Source organism: Antechinus flavipes, chromosome 1, assembly GCF_016432865.1.
Source record: "Antechinus flavipes isolate AdamAnt ecotype Samford, QLD, Australia chromosome 1, AdamAnt_v2, whole genome shotgun sequence".
In the NCBI taxonomy this organism is placed as follows: domain Eukaryota; kingdom Metazoa; phylum Chordata; class Mammalia; order Dasyuromorphia; family Dasyuridae; genus Antechinus; species Antechinus flavipes.
Window position 1 is genome coordinate 309,440,838 of NC_067398.1, and position 19,633 is coordinate 309,460,470.

Sequence of the window (19,633 nt, forward strand, 5' to 3'; positions counted from 1 at the left end):
CTGATATTCCAAACCAGTGCACATTTGCTACAGATTCTATTTGAAAACTTTGGATTAAAATAGTTTGTGTAATCTTTCTTTAGAAAAAGAAGCAAGACTAGTTTGGGAAATTTATCAGGAAATCTGCTCTCAAGTGGGTGACTTATCTCAGCATTCCCATCTCTTAAAGTAGCAAGTCAGTATCCAAAAAAAGAAATTCTAAGGGATGATACCTCTAATGTAGCTAGTACCAAGAATGTTCTTGTTCACTCACCTCCTTTCTTCCGTTCTTTTGGAAGGAACAAGAGAAATCTGAGAAGATCTCCAAGAGAATCAGCACCATACAGCAAGTCCACAGCAATGTAAAACTGATAAAGGAGATGTTAAGCGACCATCAAGGGCCAAAGCAGAAGCAACTGGACCTGAAAAGCCTACAGGTAATCCTAGATCTGGGTAACCACAAAAATTGGGGATATTGAAAACTTTGAGCCTTTAGATTTGTTAAAGGCCCAAAATGAGGACCTTGAGTAGGGTCAAAATAATTTGTGTAACTGGTTTCTTGGAGGAGGAAATTGATTTTCCAAGTACTAGGATTAGAATCAAACAATTTGGGAATGAAGGAAGTTGGGAGAAATCGGGGCATTATGTCTAGAGCAAGGATTTTTTATTTGGGTTCTATGAACTTAAAAAAATATTTTTTGATAACTAGGCTTATTATAATTGATTTCCTTTAAAATATATGTATTTTTGGCATTTAAAAAACATTCTGAGAAGAGGCTCATGGACTTTACCATACTGACAAATGAGTTTCTCACACACACACACCCTCTCTCTTTAAATGAAAGGAAAAGGAAAAAGAAAAAGCCATCAGACTTTCTTCACTGGAATGTATTCCAAATTTTAAGCTGAGGTGGTCTCTATACATATGCTAAAAAGAATTCCTCTTTAAGAACTTAAAACTCAGGAGCCATATTAAAAAACAAGCTGTGTGAATTTTGAGATTGGAAGTTATCCTAGACAAGAGATTCTTAAGATGTGTGTGTGTGTGTTGTGTGTGTGTGTGTGTGTGTGTATTTTTTAATATGTATTTATCTTGCCCTTTTCAGTATCGCATAAATCAATCATCTCAAAGTAAACCCAGCATTGAATTATTGCCTGTCCTCCCCTTTTTAGGGTCAAAGCTGCACTGTAAATGCCATGGACTGACGTAACTAAAAGAGTAGGGTTCACCTCTTTAGGTTGGGAACCATTGCAACCTAATATTCTCATTGTCACATCATATCCTTTGGGAAGCGTGGGGTACTTGTTTCTCAGGCTTGGCTTTGAGAAATGTGGCTAACAAAACTTTTTGTTTTTCCATGGGATACCGTTTTCTTAAAAAGCAGTTCTCTATTATCAGTTATCAGAAGTTTTGAGAAGGCATCTGTGAGGACTAATTTGACTTTTCCTTAGGAATATACTACTATTGTGCAGGGAACAGAGTGACCCCAGGATATTCTATAGGCTCATAAGAGTGTTATAATTAGAAAGTCTTTAGAGATCATTTGGTCCAAAACCTTCATTTTACAACTGAGAAAACTGAAGTCTAGAAAGGCTGACACCTTATAATTTCACATGACAAGAGTGTCAGAGTATGAAGCCTGTTCCCAGTGCTCTTACCATTGCACTAAGGAGTCTCACTCCTGTCTCTTGGTTTCTTGAGGTTTGACCTGGAATATTGTGATAGGCTTCTAATTGGTTTTCCTGCCTCAGGTGTTTTCCCCTTTCCAATTCATCCTGCACTTAACTGCCAAAAGTACACAAGTCTACATTAACGAATCCCAGTGATTTCTTATTCATTGCCTCTAGGATTATTAAGCCCATCATAACTTGCCTCCAACCTGCTTTTCCAGCCTTATTATGCTTTACTTCTTTAATGAACTCTTGATCTTGTCAAAGTAACTTATTTCTCATAAGCTACATACTGCTCCAATCTCCATGCCTTTGAATAAAATTGTATCCCTAATCTGAAAGCACTTCCTCCTAGAATTCCTAGTTCACCACCCTTCATAATTATATATATATATATAATTTTTTTTTCTAAGAAAAAGATATTTTGCAAAATCAATCAGGATATTAGAAACATCTTATGTAATGTGCCAGAGGTAGCAAAGCAGGTGGCTCATTCTCTAGTATGGTCTGAACCAAGTTAAAGGATAATTGGGGAATGTTTAACAAAATAAATAAAAACAGAACGTAGATGATGAAACATTATACAGCCTGAAGGGAATCCATTTCTATTTGGACACTATTGTTAGATGTAGTGTTTCGCCTTTGTGGACCCTAGTCTCTGTAGAGTAGCTGAGTGAGATGCCTTTTCTTATCTCTTTGAGGCCAGGTTTGTTCTCTGTTAATTTCACAACATTTAGTTGCGATTGTTTTATGGTTTGTGGGGAGAATATGCAAAGTTTATGTGAGAGTCAGTCCCTGCTTATGGTCTAGCAAGGGGTAGGACATAAACAGATAACTATGTACAGTATGTGATAAGGGCCTTAGAGAGTTACCAAACAAAGTGCTGTGAGGGTGCAGGGCCAAAGTGGTTCCTGTTTGGGATCCTCAAGAGTTGAGATATTTATTTCCTCTAAGTGTAATAACTGGTTTTGGTTTTGAAATATACAGTGAATTGAGCTTAAGGGATGAGAACTTGGGTAGGCTGGCACTGGGGAGTGTGGCTCACTGGAAGAGCTTCCTGCGGAGCGCCGCCAGGCTGTCTGCTGCTCCCCGACAGCCCTGGGATGCATGTGGTCTCTTTGTCACCCCAGGGCCTGTACGAGAAGTGTGAAAAGCTGAGGCCCGCTCTGTTCCGGCTTGCCAGTGACACTGTGGATGATGACGAGGCACTAGGTAACGGGGGTTTTTTGTTTTTTTATTTTTAGTTCTTCATGTGAAGCCATGCCCTGGAACATGATCACAGGTGTGATCCTGGGCTGGGGGATGAGACAAATCCTGTAGCTCAAGAGGTGGTGGTGACTGGATTTGGGTATCTGGTTTGAATTGCCCAAAGACTTCCTTTTTTTTTTTTTTTTTAAGTGAGGAAGGTACATACATTTTAATGGTCTAAAAAAGTTGGAGAAGAGGTAGCAAGAGCTAGAGGGGGAGTAGAGACTGAAAGAACCAGCTGGGCAAAGCTAGACAAGGGATGTTCAATTCTGTTTTAATGGGGAGAACTTTTTATGTCTCTGAATGAAGCTGTGGCTCTGGGGTTGGCATTCAAGCTCTGTGAGCAGCTGGGAGAAGAGGAAAGTATCTTTGTGAAGTTTGTTCATCTCTCCATGAAGATGGGGCTAGTTTCTCTTTGCCAGTGTTTCTAACTTGTTTCCCATGCCTTCTGCAAGCTGCTGAGCCTGGCATTCTGGCTGACTTTGATCAGCTACAAACCAAAGGACAGAAATGAATTGAGAAGGTCCTGTTCGTCATTCTCTAGTTCAAGCCACGTTCTTTAAAAGATTAGCATTGTTACTGGCTCCTACTTTTTTTGGGAGGCTAACAGTCTGTATCTCAATGATGAGAGTAACTGTAGAGTAGCTACAGTTGTGGACATTTAACTATGTTAACATTTTAACATATACTGTGACCAGAGGCTTCATTGATTCAGTTGGGATAATATGAACCTATTGGAATCAAGTGAAAATAAAAAGTGCTACTTTTCTGGTTGAGGGAGAAAGTAGAGGGATATGAGGATTTCGGTGGATAGTGAAGCTTGTATAAAAAATAGCTAAAGTAAGCCTGGGACTGGGGACTGTTGATGGACTAGGCCAAATGACTTGTTTTTTCCTCTTGTTTTTGCAGCAGAGATTCTCCAAGCCAATGACATTCTTACTCAGGGTGTTCTCCTATATAAGCAAGTGGTGGAGGGGCAAGTCAATGCTGGGAATGTGGTGCCCAGCACAGTCACCAGAAGTACCCAGGGAGAGCTGCCTGCCTCCCCAGGTAGCACACCTTTCATATTCTGTATGCTTTTCACTTTGCAGGTTTTCCTTAATAGTGTTTTTTTATTTTTTTAAGAGTGAAGCAGTTTATTATTATGATTATGATTATTATTTTTGGCAAGACAGTTGGGGTTACGTGGCTTGCCTAAGGTTACAATTAGTTTTAAGTGTCTAAGATTGGATTTGAACTTGGATTCTCCTGACTCCAGAGACAGTGCTCCCTCCGCTGTGTTGTGCTGCCCTAGAAGCAGTTTATTTTAACTTGTCACACTTACCTTTAGTTATTTTTTTGTTTTCTAGATTTAATATTTTTATTTTTCTCCAGTTATATGTAAAATAATTTTTTATATTTGTTTTTAAAATTTTGAATTTTATATTCTCCCTTTCTTCCCAACCTCCACCCCCCATCTTTTTTTAAATTTTTAGAAATATTTTTAAGAAATATTCACGAATCATAAAATAAGATGGATGTGATAGTGGAAGGGTACTTCCTAGGCAGCTACATTTTCCCCAGAGCCTCTATGGAGATTGAGGGAGAAAACTGATATGCTTTATGAAAAGATGTCCAGATTTGGGTGTGTTTAGATGGTGGTCCTATACTTTCAGAAGCTAACTGTCCCCTTCTCCAGCCTTAAAGGATAAAGAAGCCAGCATCAAAACCTACTCCTTGATTGACTTTTCTGAACTGGACTCTGGATCTGGCGTCCCTTCCCAGCAGTGTGAGCTCATATCATCTTGTCTTCTAGAGAAAGAGCTGGCTACTTTAGGTGGGTGAGTGGCATAAGGTAGCCCATATAACTTAAGGAACACTCTATGGGTTTCCTTTTGGGGAAAAGTACCTATGCTTTTGGTGGAGACACAAGGGTGTGAGCTTGGATTTTAGAAATAAACTATTTGGATGCCTGGCTTCTTCCAGGAATGATGGGGATGTGGGTATTTTCTAATAATTGCTTGTTATCCATCTGCAGGTCTCAATGATGCCCCAGAAACACACAAGACATCCTTCGACTTTGATTCTCTTCAGGTGAGGAAGCCTATCCCAGGCCCATGAAAGGAGGGTGGTGGATATTCTTAAACTCACCTTTATGGCAACATAATCTCTGATAACAGAGATGTGACATGGAAATGACCTGGCAATTTTAGTTGGGGGCCTAAAATATTAAATTATATTGCTCAGCTAAAATTAATATGGGTCTTAACTCCTGCCTTTCTCTGGTTTATACTTCTAATAATTTCTGTTCCCCACCATTCTTTTCTCCTTCAGCCTAAGATCAGGAGGCATAGACTCTAGTATCTGATGATTGATGTATCTTGGGTGGGGGGGCAGAGAAAGAAAAGAGGGGTGTATGTGTATGTTTGTGTTTCTTAGGGGACAGATTAAAGAGCTCCAAGCTCTTTGGCTAAAATAAGAAGGCATCTGTCTATTTGGCTGAGTGGGGCTAAATGGCCTGCCTTTCCTGAGATATATCTCCCTTTTATTTCTTTGGCGTCATACTCCTGGCCTTGGCTTTGGGGAAATGTGTTTTCTTACTTTATGTGGTTCTGGTCTGACAGACTGCTCCAGAGAATGGTTGCCTGGAGGAAAGGAATTTCTCTCCCAATGCAGTGGCCAAGAAGCCCTTGCCTGGCAGGACTGACCAGATTAATGGCTCCCAAAGAAGCTCTCAGGAGAAGAAATTGTTATTGGACTTGTCTGCTCCCCAGACGTCTCTAATCCCTGACCCATCGAGCACATTGTGAGTGTAGCAGGGAGTGGGTGGGAATGAAATCTTGGAATAGAGAGCCTAGTTTTATCTTGTAGACAATTCCAGTAGTTGCATGGGCTGGGGGAAAGAAAACTAAGACAAAACCCAGAGAAGAGACTTCCAAAAGCAATATTAAGACCCTTCTGGAAAAAATCTTTACATTGACAAGACAGTTTATCCAGAGCATGTTGCCTCTTCCCTCATCCCTTCTCTGCTGCCTCATAGTGTTTCCCTCTAATCTTGTCTCTTGCCCCCAAACCCCTCTGCAAACATGTGTTTTTTTTTTTTTAACTTTTTATTGACAGAACCCATGCCAGAGTAATTTTTTACATCATTATCCCTTGCACTCACTTCTTTTTTTTTCTTTTTAATTTAATTTAATTTAATTTTATAATAACTTTTTATTGACAGAATCCATGCCAGGGTAATTTTTTTACATTATCCCTTGTACTTGGTTCTGTTCCCGATTTTTCCCCTCCCTCCCTCCACCCCCTCCCCTAGATGGCAAGCAGTCCTATATATGTTAAATATGTTGCAATATATGTGTGCAGAACCGAACAGTTCTCTTGTTGCACAGGGAGAATTGGATTCAGAAGGTAAAATAACCCGAGAAGAAAAACAAAAATACAAATAGTTTACATTCATTTCCCAGTGTTCTTTCTTTGGGTGTAGCTGCTTCTGTCCATCATTTATCAATTGAAACTGAGTTAGGTCTCTTTGTCAAAGAAATCCACTTCCATCAGAATACATCCTCATACAGTATCGTTGTTGAAGTGTATAATGATCTCCTGGTCTCTCGCCAGTCCTCTCTGTATTCATCTTGCTGGTCATTCCTTACAGAACAATAATATTCCATAACATTCATATACCACAATTTATTCAGCTATTCTCCAATTGATGGGCATCCATTCAATTGCCAGCTTCTAGCCACTACAAACAGGGCTGCCACAAACAGTTTGTCACACACAGGTCCCTTTCCATTCTTTAAGATCTCTTTGGGATATAAGCCCAGTAGAAACACTGCTGGATCAAAGGGTATGCACAGTCTGATAACTTTTTGAGCATAGTTCCAAATTGCTCTCCAGAATGGCTGGATGTGTTCACAATTCCACCAACAATGTATCAGTGTCCCTGTTTTCCCACATCCTCTCCAACATTCCACATTATCTTTCCCTGTCATTCTAGCCAATCTGACAGGTGTGTAGTGGTATCTCAGAGTTATCTTAATTTGCATTTCTCTGATTAATAATGATTTGGAGCGTATTTTCATATGGCTATAAATAGTTTTAATTTCTTCGTCTGAGAATTGTCTGTTCATATCCTTTGACCATTTATCAATTGGAGAATGGCTTGATTTCTTATAAATTAGAGTCAGTTCTCTATATATTTTGGAAATGAGGCCTTTATCAGAACCTTTGACTGTAAAAATGTTTTCCCAGTTTATTGTTTCCCTTCTAATCTTGTCTGCATTTCTTTTATTTATAAAAAAACTTTTCAAAAAAAGGTAATAATTTCATTCTGCCCTTCTCTTGCAGAAGTACATTTGGAATATTGTATTACAAAATTCCACAATATTCCACATATTGTATTACATGTTTAAAGAGTGACAAATTGATAAGGCAGCTAGTGTGGTGAAGGGACTCCAAATCATGGCATAAGAGAAGTGGGAATTGGGAACAGGTATGAATGTAAAATATTTGAAGGACTGCCTTTTGAAAAAGAGGATTAAGGTGACTGGTACAAGTTATAACAGTAGATTTTATTTTTTAAATAACTATTTATTGGCATATTTTATTTTTGCAGTGCCCGAATTCCCTCCTTTCTCCTCTCTTTTAATAATTATTTTTAAAAAAGAAAAAGAGGAAGACAAAAAAGTGAGATTGATCAATTCACTGAAAAAATATTTGAGATTATATGTAATGATTCACTCCTGCGGGCCTCAGCTTATGTAAAAGGAGCAGATTGAAGTATTTTCTTACTGATTTCCTCTTTGGGGTCATATATACAGCATCATTTTGACTATAAATGGTTATTTTTTTTTCCATTTACATTTTTGTAATCATAATATTTTCTTGGCTCTGCTTCATCTGAATCCCTCCCACTCCATGGGAATCGTTGTCAGGTAATGTAATTGTTAAATTCTTTGCAATTATCTTATTTGATCCTCAAAACAATCTTGGAAGGGAGGTGTTGTTATTTTCCACATTTTACAAATAGAGGCAAATGGGGTGAAGTGACTTGATTTAATGATGAATACAAGTTTTTTCTTTGTAGTGATATTCATTGGTATTTTTATAATCCCCATCCTTTTAGGACTTTGTATTTAACACTCATGGCATCCCACAACTTGAAATTGTCTTCTGTTGTTTATATAACTGCCCATATAGATATCCAACAGTGATGGGAATAATCAGCCAAAGCTAGATTTAGTGGATGTTGTGGAAAATATTCACTCTATTCCAATTCTGTGGTTGTTCCTATTGGTTGTAGTTATTCTTATGAATTTTATAACCATTCTTTATTGAGCATCTGCCTGATTGGACTTGTCTGCATAGCTGTCAGAAGATTAAAAGGATCTTTTTAAGAGGCAATTAATAGTAATCTAGCCTTACTCTTTTCCTGACCTTGAGTCCTATTGTAAAAATTGCCTTTTGGGCATTTCTAACCGGATATTCTAAGTACCTGAAGCTTAACATCCCAAACTTTTTTAACTTGGCTGACAAGGAGGACGCCTCCTTAAGGAAGTGGCTTCTTCACTTCTGTTTTACTCCACAATCTCAATTAGTTAGCAAAACATAATTCCTATACCACATCTCTTGCAAAGTAATCCTTCCAAAAACTCAGAGAGCTACTCCTAATTCAGGTCCTCTTAACTTCTCCTTTGGATCATTTTTAATAACCTTCTTGTTCTTCTTCCTGCCTTCTCAGTCTTCTCCACAAAGCCACCAAGTCCACCACTTAGTCCATGTTTGACCATATCACTTTATTTCCCAGTATTATTTGGCATTTAAGTTCTTTGTGGCCTGTCCTTTTCTGTTTTTCCTCATATTATTCCCTTCTAGTAACTCTGCAAGCCTTTTCTATTTTTCCCCCCGAGGCGATTGGGGTTAAGTGACTTGCCCAGGGTCACAAAGCTAGTGTTAAGTGTCTGAGGCCAGATTTGAATTTAGGTCCTAACTTGACTCAGGTCCTCCTGATTTTAGTGCTGGTGCTTTACTCACCTAGCTGCCCCCTTTTCTTTTCGTTACACACTATATTCTGTCTCCTGCCAATACTTCTGTACTGGAATGCTTTCCTTCCTCAAATGCTCTCCTTCCTCATGTATGCTTCCTAAATGGGAAACACCTCCTTCTTCATGAATTTCTGCCAACTAATGATTTGTTTCCGAATTAATTTCGATTCACTTTGTATATATGTATATTTTGTATTTGTGCATACATGTGTATATATATTCGTATACATGTATATGTATGTGCTGTCTCCCCTGATAAAAGTATTTCTTGATAAGAACTGTTTTTTTTTTTTTTTTTTACTCCCTTCCTACACTGACCACAGTGTCTGGCACATAGTGTTCAGTACTTTTAGTGGTTGTTTGACTCTGTCACCCTGTTTGGGGTTTTCTTAGCAAAGATAAGTATTTGCAGTTTCTTTCTTCAGTTGGCAGCTATGTTGATAATTTACATTTTTAAAGCACTTTGCACAAATTGTCTCTAGAATGAGTGGTTTGATCTTCATAGTAATCCTATGTAATCACAATGTAGGGAAACCTAGGGAAATCCTAGTTGGCCAGCTCCTTTATTGGCCTCCCTGTTACCCGGCCCCCTCAGGAACATAAAAGACAGCATGAAAATAGATGTGTTTGTGTGAGTGTGTGAGTGTGTGTGTGTGTGTGTGTGTGTGTGTGTGTGTGTGTGTGTGTGTATTTCTCTATCTTATCCCAGAGTAAAGAACCTTTTCTTTCTAACTTTATTTCAAAATTATTTTCTTCCAGGAATTTCCTTCATCAGAAAACACTTCCCAAAGATTCACCAATGAACAACAATTCCTTCCCGGAACAGTCTTGGGAGATAAAATCAGGAGACACTTCTTCCCTGTCAACACCCTTGAATAAATCTCTAGCTCAAGTTTTTGTTCCACTAGAATCAATTAAGCCCAGTGAGTATAGTCCATTTCCTTACCAAATTTTTAGACGGCAAGATAGCTTAGTTTTAATTAAAAATGTAGACCAAAAAATATTGAGGTAGGGGTGGAGAAAGAAGGAATTGGCTATAAAGTCACTACTTCAATTGAGTGCTGACATGTGCTGAGACCATCTGAGGTAATATGAGAAAGTTCAAAGAAAGAAGTGGTTGAGGGATTTCATGAAGGAAGTAGGATTGAGCGGGCTCCTTGAAGAATGATAAAATTGACATTAGGTTGAAGGGAGGTAGAAAGAAATTTTTTAAGCAGGAACACAATATAAATAAAAGGTAGAAAGGCAGGAGTGAACAATGAGGAGGAATGGGCTATGAGGAAATTGATGTAAGGGAGTTCATGGAGATGAGTGAGAGGTGTAGAATCGTTTTGAATCAAGATATAGATGAAAAGCCATTCCAAATAGACTCATAACATTTAATAACAATTGTTTTAGGAAGAAGAGTTGAGTAGCAGTAGTTAGAATGGATTGGAAAAGAGGAAAACAAGTGATAAAACCAGTTAGAAGACTTTTGCAGTTATACTATATGTTATATAGGATATGTAGTATAACTGTTTGCAGTTATACTATATTTTCAGTTGCAGTTATATTTTATGCAGTTATTATATATTATATTGCAGTTATATTATATGTAAGTAAGATGATGGCAGGGGGAGTAGAAAGGAGAGGCTGGATCTGGGAAATATTTTACAGGTAGAATTTATAGGATTTTGTTTCTGAACAAAGAAGAAAGAGTAAAATGTCTGGGGGAAGTCAGAATTAGGATAAGGACAGTATATAGCAAACTGATAAATTGGCAAGAGAAAAATAGAGAAAAAAGATACTATGAGATATCAGTAGGACATCTATTTAGAAATATTATGCATATGCATAATTGGGGCACTGCTGAAATGCTATGGCTGTAAATACATATTTGAAGGTCAATCAAATTGTTCTGATAACTGAAGGCATGAGAATGTGCTCAGGTAGAAAAAAAGATTAAATATGATAATGAGTGTCATTGGCTCTCATTGTCTGTTACAGAAAATGGCACACATAGACCTCTTCTTCCTCACCTTTAACTTGGTCCTTTCTAAGATCAAGTCTCTTCATAGGAATAAATTTTTCCTGTTTTTTAAGATGGATAGATAAGAAGTAGTTGAGGAGTGGAGGCGGAAATGATGGTGATATAAAATCCTTTATTCTCAGGTATTGGAAGTAGTTCTTTAGCCCAGGAACTGTTACAATGAATTAATTATTGCCCTTTGAGTACTAAGGTGTTAGAGGAATTTGTAGTTGTTGATCTTCCTAATTGGGTCCCTTTCCACCAGGTGACTTGCCTCCTATCACCGTGTATGATCGAAATGGTTTCAAAGTCTTGCTCCATTTTTCCCAGGCTGGGCCCCCTGGTTTCCCAGAGGTACAGGTACTGTTGCTGTCCATGCTGAGCACAGCGCCACAACCTGTCTGGGATATTGTGTTTCAGGTGGCTGTGCCAAAGGTGAGTGGTTGATAGAAACTTTTTTCCTGAAACCTTCAACTCCCGAATCCTTTTTCTGAACCATTAAACTATTTGGCTGGGCCTTTGCCAGAAAGAAATCTGTTTGGAACCAGTGAGTGGGAAGGAATTTTTTAGACTATTAAAAAATTATTTTATAGAGTTAGAAAAAATGATAGCAGAATTGATTTGGAAGAACAAAAGCTCAAGAATATTGAGGGAATCGATGCAAAAGTATATGAAAGAAGGTGCCTTAGTTTAATTATCAAAATAATTTGGCACTGGCTAAAAAACAGAGTGGTAGATCAGTACATTAATTTAGGTACAAATTACTTTATAGTAAATACAACCATAGTAATCTGATAATTTGATAAATCCAAAGATCCAAGTTTATGGAATAAAAAGTCATTAGACAAAAACTGCCAAGAAAATTGGAAACCAGTATAGTAGAAGGTAGGTATATACCAACATTTTCCATCATTGAATGATTTACACATTGGTAATACCATAAATGAATTAAGACAGCATGTATTTATCTGTTCGATTTATGGACAAGGAAAGATTTTAGGATTAAAGAAAATAGAATATTACAAAATGTAAAATATAATTTTGATTACAAAATGAAAAGGTTTTTGCATAAACAAAACCAATGCAATCAATATTATAAGGAAAGCAAAATGCGGAAATTTTGCAATCAACCTTTTTGATAAAGGGCTCTCATCTCTCACAATTGAGTCAGATTTATAAAACTACAAGTAATTTCCAAATTGATAAATGGTCAAGGATGTGAATGGGTGATTTTCAAAGAAATGAAAGTTATCTATAATCACATGGAAAAAATTCTCTATATCACTATTGATTAGAAATTTGCAAATTAAATTTTTGGCTAAGATGACAGGAAAAGATAATGATAAATGTTGGAGGGAATGTGAAAGACTTAATTGCACAAAAATATTTATAGTAGCTCCTTTTTGTAGTTGCTAAGAATTAGAAATCAAAGGAATGTCTATCAATGGGAAATGGTTAACTAAGCTGTGGTTTATGATTGTGATAGGATAGAATTGTGACAATGGTGAAATAAGCTGGATGAGTTTGGAAAAAACTGGAAAGACTTATATGAATTGATGCCTAGTAAAGTGAATAGAACCAGGAGTATATTGTACACAGTAACATATATTGTTTGATGAAGAATTGTGAATGACAAGTTATTTTCATTAATACAATCCCAAAGGACTAATGACTATTTGCATCTAGGGAAAGAACTTATTGGTTCAGTATAGATTAAAGTATGCTATTTTTCAGTTTCTTTTTTTTTTCTTTTGTTTAAGTCTTGTACTATGGAAATTTGTATGATAAATTATGCACATGCATAACCTATATCTGATTGTTTAACATCTCGGGGAGGATGAAGGAAAGGAAGGGAAGGATAGCATTTGGAATTCAAAACTTTGAAAAAAATCTATTTATGACTAGGCTATACCTACACAATAAAAAAGACAATTTTATTGAATTTAATTTACAGCTTTATCTTCTAAAGTGAGACTTAAAAAAAAAAACTGGCAAATTAATAAAACAAAAGCTCAAGAAAAATAATGAAAAAAGGAACGAAGGAGGAATAGGTCTTCTGGGCTTTATATATTATAAAGATAATAATTAAATATTTATTAAATGCTTACTCTATGTCAGGCACTGTAAGTGCTAAAGATACAAAGAAAAATAAATTAGTCAGTACTCTCCATATACAAACAAAGATAGATATTCAAGAGTCTGTTAAAAGCTTTCTGTAGAAGATAGGATTTTAGCAGGTACTTGAAAAAAAGCCAGGAGGCAGAGATGAGAAAGAATATGCTATGCATGTGAAAATATTTGGGAAGCAGGCTGTCTTGTGGGAGGAACAAGAAGGAACCAGTGTTACCAGATTATAGGATATGTGGAGGGGCCAGGTATAAGATGTAAGAAGACTGGAAATGTAGGAGAGGTCAAGTTACAAAGGACTTTGATTGCCAAAGGGTTTATATTTGATCCCATGGTTGATAGGGTACCACTGGAGGTGACTGCATTGGGGGGGGACAGGGACATGGCAAGACCTCTGGCAGATGAATGGAAGGATGGACCATGGGAGGGAGAGACCTGAAGCAGGAAGACCAAGCAATAGGTCATTGTCATAGTCCAAGTGAGAGGTGATGAGGGCCTGTACCCAGGTAGTGACAGCGTTAGAGGAGAGAAGGGGACATGCAGAAGAGATAATTCAAAGGTAAGATTAGGTTTTAGTAACAAATTGGATATGGTGGTTAAGATAGTGTGCAATTGAGGATGACATATGGTATGTTGGTAGTTTAATCTTCATTATTCACATTTTTCTTCATCATTTTCTTAGGTTTAGACAGTCAAAATAATGAAATCAGTTGTTGAAATAATAATATTTACTGAAAACTTAGCTGAAAATAATCAGCTCCCTGATTGTGAGTGGCTAACTGGGAGGCTGTAATATCCTTGACAATATAAAGGACAATCGAGGAAAAAGGGAAGGATTGTAGGGCAAGCTAGTGAGTTTAGTTTGCAAAATGTTGAGTTTAAAACTGTCTACAGGGCATCCAGTTTGAGCTGTTCAACAGGCAGTTGCAGAATTGAGACTGGATGTCAGCCAAGAAGTTAGGCCTAGATAAGTAGATTTGAGAATCATCAGCATAGAGATGGTAATTGAATCAATTGGAGCTGCTGAGGTCACAAAGAAATAGTGGAAAGAGGAAGATGGGAAGAGATAGCAATGGTAAGCAGGCATGACCTGGTTAAAGATTCAGCAAAAAGCATGGAGGAACAATAAGATGCGTAGGAGGAAAGCCAGGAAAGAATAGTATTCCAAAAAAAACAAAGGCAGTAATAGTCAACTTTGGAGTTGCTTTGGAAAGATGGGCACACCTAATACCTTGTTGGTACATGGGCTCTCTAACCCCAACCTGGGAGACTGGATCTTTATCTAAGTTGGGGTGTCATCATCACTTTTTTTTTTTTAACTGGCAGGCAATGAAAGTGAAATTGCAACCAGCCTCTAGTTCTAAGCTTCCTGCATTTAGTCCACTGCTGCCACCCGCTGTGATCTCTCAGGTTCTGCTGCTTGCAAATCCACACAAAGTAAGTACTGCTACCTAATGAGGATGCCATTTTGCTGTTTCTTCAGGCTGGAGAACAGGTTGTTATCTTCTTTGGGCATGGAGGCCTTCCTTAGTGGTATTTTTACCTGTTGAATATCCTAAAGTCTATTTTCTTCACATCTCCATTCCTTGTTAGTTTGTTTGATTGGAACATTGGAAGTAAAGGAAGCATAAGGAAATTATTAAGCACCTGCTATGTACCAAGTACTGTGTTAAGTGCTTGCTGTACAGATATTGTTCAAGTTGATCTTTAAAACAGCCCTATTATGTAGATAGCAGTTATGGTTTTTATTTTATAGTCAAAGAAATGGAGCTGGGATTAAATGACTTGCTCAGAGTCATGGAGTTATTATCTGAGGCAGGATTTTGAACCCAGGTATTTTAACTTCAGTCCAGCCACTCTCTATCAACTTTGCCACCCAGCTGTCTCCAAATTCAAGTTGTGAACTAGGTTGAAGAAATCTAGCTCTTCTGTGGACAAGGGAGCCTTCCTGTCATCTTCTCTTCCCCTCACCCCCTTCTATATCTGGGAACTCTATAGATAAATTCTAAATATAGACTAGCTTGGAGCCATTAAACTGTTGCAGCAGCTTCTATTATTTAATCTGTTGCTATTCAGACACTTAAGTTGATTGTGAGCTCTCTATAACCCAGGCCAGAAATTTTGTATCTTCTGGTCCCAAATTGCTTTTTTTTTTTAATCCAGGAATAGGTACTATGGGGTAGATATCTAGATTGAATGTTCCTTGTTTTAGTGCCTGTTGAGTACCCTCCCTGGTCTTTGGGTTCCTTGGAAGCATTTTTATTTGCTTTCTTATGGTTCAAAAGTTTTCCTTTAAAGAAGGTGATCTTTTCCATTTCAGACTACTTGGGAGGTTTTAGGCTCTATTCAGTACTCTATATCCTTTGGAAAACTTTTCATTTCTGATCTTTTTTTTCCCCAGGAGCCTGTCAGGCTAAGGTACAAGTTGACATTCACTCAAGGTGGGAAGCCCTTCAGTGAAGTAGGAGAAGTGAGTGATTTTCCAGATCCAGCTCTCTGGAGTACTGTCTAACTTCATGATGCACTCTTCTGGACTTTACCATCAAGCCTTATCCTGTCTCTGTTGCTCATTTTTGCCCAGAACTGACTAGGGGTTTTGATATGAAGTGTACGGGTGGGTACTGCTGTTTGGATGGCATTATGAGCCATATGTGAAATGTATCTGACATCACTCTTCAACATGACAGTCTGCCATCATCTCTGCTGCCTGTATGGTGATGGACTCTCTGGTGTCACTGGAATTTTATAAGCCAAAGCTCACAGCAGAGGCCCATGTTTCAGGGAATCATTTCAAAGTGGAATGATCTTTTATGAATGTTGCCTCATTGTTCTCACTTTTGTGCCTTGTCATCCTTTAAATGTGTTTCTTAGGGCACCCAGGCTGCTCCTTTTTCAGAAGTCTTGGAGACATTTGTTTGGTCTTGGATACCTCTTTGTTTAGGAGATCTCTGCCCAACTGACATCTTTAAAGAGGGTCCTTGTCTCTTTTTATATAGACTGCTTACAATTTATTGAAGAAATGTTCCAAATGGAATGCTCATTGCACATGCCTCTAGATTAGAGGAACACAGTAGCTAGCTTCTACCCACAGTATCTTCCACCATTATGCCTTATGCCTTCTCTAGGTAGACAGTCTTCAGGCAAAGGAGAAGAAGAAATTAGTTTCCTAATACCTCCACTTTTTTATCCTCATTGAAAGCTTTTTTTTACTTGCTTACTTGAGTGTACCATTCTCTTCATTGTACAACACAATTAAGATAAACTTGATTCTTGTTTTTTAAATGGTTTATTGATGCAGAAAAACATAAAAGACACTTAACGAAAAGCTTTGACTGAATATGTAAATCATTTACATTAAATAAATAAAATAGGAACAAGTGTATTTTTGTGGTGGTGTTATAGGGAAAATAGATTTTCAGATATTGCTTTGTCTTCCAGAGAAAACCGAAGGGATTTAAATAGCTATTTGATTGAAGGTTTGGTCACTTAGGTAGATGTGAAAGAGGCAGTCAAAGGAATAGCATGAAGAGGTATAGTAGTACTCCCCAGTGTAATACCTCCACAAAGATGTAGAAAATGCACCAGATTGAGTAATTGAGATGGACAAGTAGAAGTCTACAAGAGGAGAGAGGGTAGGGAACCTACTAATTTGAACTTCAGTCTCATCTGCATTGGTCAGATCAAAGGAGAAAAGAACACATGCAGAATTGGGTTTAGAAATACATTTCACTCAGCTACAAAACATAAGAGAAAAGAAAAATAAGAGGGAAGGAGACTCAGAAATTAAAATTAGTCACAAGGAAAACTATATTGGAGTTGGAGTCTGGGCAAGTTTTGGGCTATATATTTGATCTAGAAGGGGATATTAAAGCAAATAGGTGGTGGAACAGAAGGAATAAAGTACCTATATTTAGACTGGGGTACTGGTCAACGGGCTTAATTTAAACCTTAAATTTATAAAGCACTTTCTTTTTTACAAGGCATTTTCACATGGTAGCATTTCATCTTTAAAATAACCCTGTGGAGGTAGGGATCACTTTGAAAAAATGGGGAATAATGGTGACCAGTTTCTTCACCAAAATTCATCATAGACTTAATAAAGAGTGCTCTTAGTGAACTGATTAACAAAAAAATTACATAGGTTTTTGTTGGAATCTTTACAAACTGCTAACTCATTAGAGTTGATTATTGATCTGATCTTACATGAAGATGTTTTGGGCCAGAACCTGAAACAAGGTACTAAGTAGAACTAATTAATACAATGCTTGTGTTTATACCTTTACTCATTGGAGTTCACAAGTATGGGAGATTCACAAAGTAAACTGTGTAACTGAATTCACACCTCCCTTGAAGCTCTTAGGGTCAGAGAGCACTATAGGAGAAACCCATAATCCCCCTCTCTCGCATCCCACAATTCCTCTCTCTCGAATAAATAGAGCTTCAAAGGGGCCAATCAAAGGAGTTTTCAGAGGAAGAAGCTATGAATAGAAAGTTCAACAGAAGACTGAGAAGGCTCTCTCAGAGGCACAACCAGATTCATCTTCATCTCACACCACTGTGGTGGCTGGGCCCCTGCACTTCCCCCACTGAGACCAAGCTGGTCTGAAAGACTCACCAGAAAGCTAGCCAAGCCCCAAGTGAAGGAGACAAGAGATTCATTCCATCTCTGTGCTGGCTGGAGGCTGAAGAAAGCAGAGGCAGAGGCTGAAGGACAAAACCTTTGGATTGGGAGACATTCGAAGGGAGCTCTTGGAACCAAGCAGAGAGATAGGCCTCTAAGAATCTAGCTATCCGGGCCCAAGGAAAGAGACAAGACTTGGAAGGAGAAATAAACATTTGTATTTTTACCAGCTGGCTGCATTTGGGGTAATTATTGATTTGAACTGATACTAAGACTGCCTCCAGAAAACCTCCCCGAGAAACCTGCTTTCTCCCAGAGAGAACCTTCTTATATTATTTTAAAGAAGAAAAAAAAATCACCACAGGTTTTCTGAAACATATCTACTACATAAAACACTTATGTCAAAGATAATTTTTGTAGTTTGATGGTGATTGTGGCACAGGTGATTCTGCCAAAAATTTTTTCAAATTTTTTTCCCTCAAAAATAGTTCATTTTTCCAAATACATCATGCAAAAATAGTTTTCAATATTCTTCTTTTTAAGACCCTGTGTTCCAAATATTCCTCCCTCCCATATTTCCCCCATCTGCAGAATAGCAAGCAATCTGACAGGTTAAATATGTGCAATTCATTTAAACATCTCCACACCTGTTATGTTGTCCAAGAAAAAAAAAAAAAGACCAAAATGAGAAAAACATAAGGAAAAAAAAAGGTGAAAATACTATATCTTGATCCACATTCAGTCTCCACCGTTCTCTCTCTGGAAGTGGATGGCGTTTTCCACCCCAAGACTATTGGAATTGCCTTGAATCATTGAATTGTTGAAAAGAGTCAAGTCCATCACAATTGATAATCACATAATAAAAATTATGGCTTACTTTTAGTTATCTTTTCCTTTATATTATTATAGTCATGTATATTGTTCTCTTGCTTCCATTTATTTCTTCAGTTCACATAATCCTCCATAGTTATCTGAATTCCTCATTTCTGAGTACAATAATACTAATTTACATTTACATTACTATAATTTGTTTAGACATTCCCAATGAATGCCTTGACCTTGTTTCCAGTTTTTTTTGCTAGTAGGTATATTTTAGTACATAAGGCCCTTTTCTCTTTGACTTCTTTGGAGTTTATGCCCAATGGTGGAATCATTGAGTTTTAAAGGGTGTGGAAAGGTATTGACTGTTCAAAATGTAGCATTGCATTTTAATAAGATAGCAGGTAAATTAGGAACTAAGTAAGGAGAGAATGAAGTAGGAAAGTAATTTGGCAAAAATATTTTAATCTAGAAAAAAAAGAAAATTCATATGGAACAATAAAAGGTCGAGAATCTCAAGGGAATTAATGAAAAAAAAAAAATCAAGTGAAGGTGGCCTAGCTGTACCTGATCTAAAACTATATTATAAAGCAGCAGTCACCAAAACCATTTGGTATTGGCTAAGAAATAGATTAGTTGATCAGTGCAATAGGTTAGGTTCACAAGATAGAATTGTCAACTATAGCAATCTAGTGTTTGACAAACCCAAAGAGCCTAACTTTTGGGATAAGAATTAATTATTTGACAAAAACTGCTGGGATAACTGGAAATTAGTATGGCAGAAATTTAGGCAGACCCACACTTAACACCGTATACTAAGATAAGATCAAAATGGGTCCACGATTTAGGCATAAAGAAGGAGATTATAAATAAATTAGAGAAACATAGGATAGTTTACCTCTCAGACTTGTGGAGGAGAAAGAAATTTGTGACCAAAGATGAACTAGAGACCATTACTGATCACAAAATAGAAAATTTTGATTATATCAAATTAAAAACCTTTGCACAATTAAACTAATGCAAATAAGATTAGAATGAAGCAACAAACTGGGAAAACATCTTCACAGTTAAACGTTCTGATAGAGGCCTCATTTCCAAAATATATAGAGAATTGACGCTATAAGAAATCAAGCC

The 19,633-nt window shown here is 37.4% G+C and overlaps 1 protein-coding gene across 2 annotated transcripts in view; it reads left to right on the top strand.

Moving 5' to 3' along the window:
- GGA2 (golgi associated, gamma adaptin ear containing, ARF binding protein 2) overlaps nt 1–16,441 on the top strand; it is a 35,847-nt gene extending 19,406 nt beyond the window's left edge. For both annotated transcript variants that reach the window (XM_051964759.1, XM_051964756.1), the window contains 10 exons: nt 279–416; nt 2,781–2,862; nt 3,808–3,948; nt 4,577–4,714; nt 4,916–4,971; nt 5,502–5,683; nt 9,684–9,847; nt 11,198–11,367; nt 14,386–14,496; nt 15,461–16,441. In XM_051964759.1, coding sequence (XP_051820719.1) covers nt 279–416; nt 2,781–2,862; nt 3,808–3,948; nt 4,577–4,714; nt 4,916–4,971; nt 5,502–5,683; nt 9,684–9,847; nt 11,198–11,367; nt 14,386–14,496; nt 15,461–15,571 — 1,293 coding nt within the window. In that variant the 3' untranslated portion in view covers nt 15,572–16,441. The remainder of the gene's footprint in view (nt 1–278; nt 417–2,780; nt 2,863–3,807; nt 3,949–4,576; nt 4,715–4,915; nt 4,972–5,501; nt 5,684–9,683; nt 9,848–11,197; nt 11,368–14,385; nt 14,497–15,460) is intronic.
- The last annotated feature ends 3,192 nt before the right edge of the window (nt 16,442–19,633 follow it).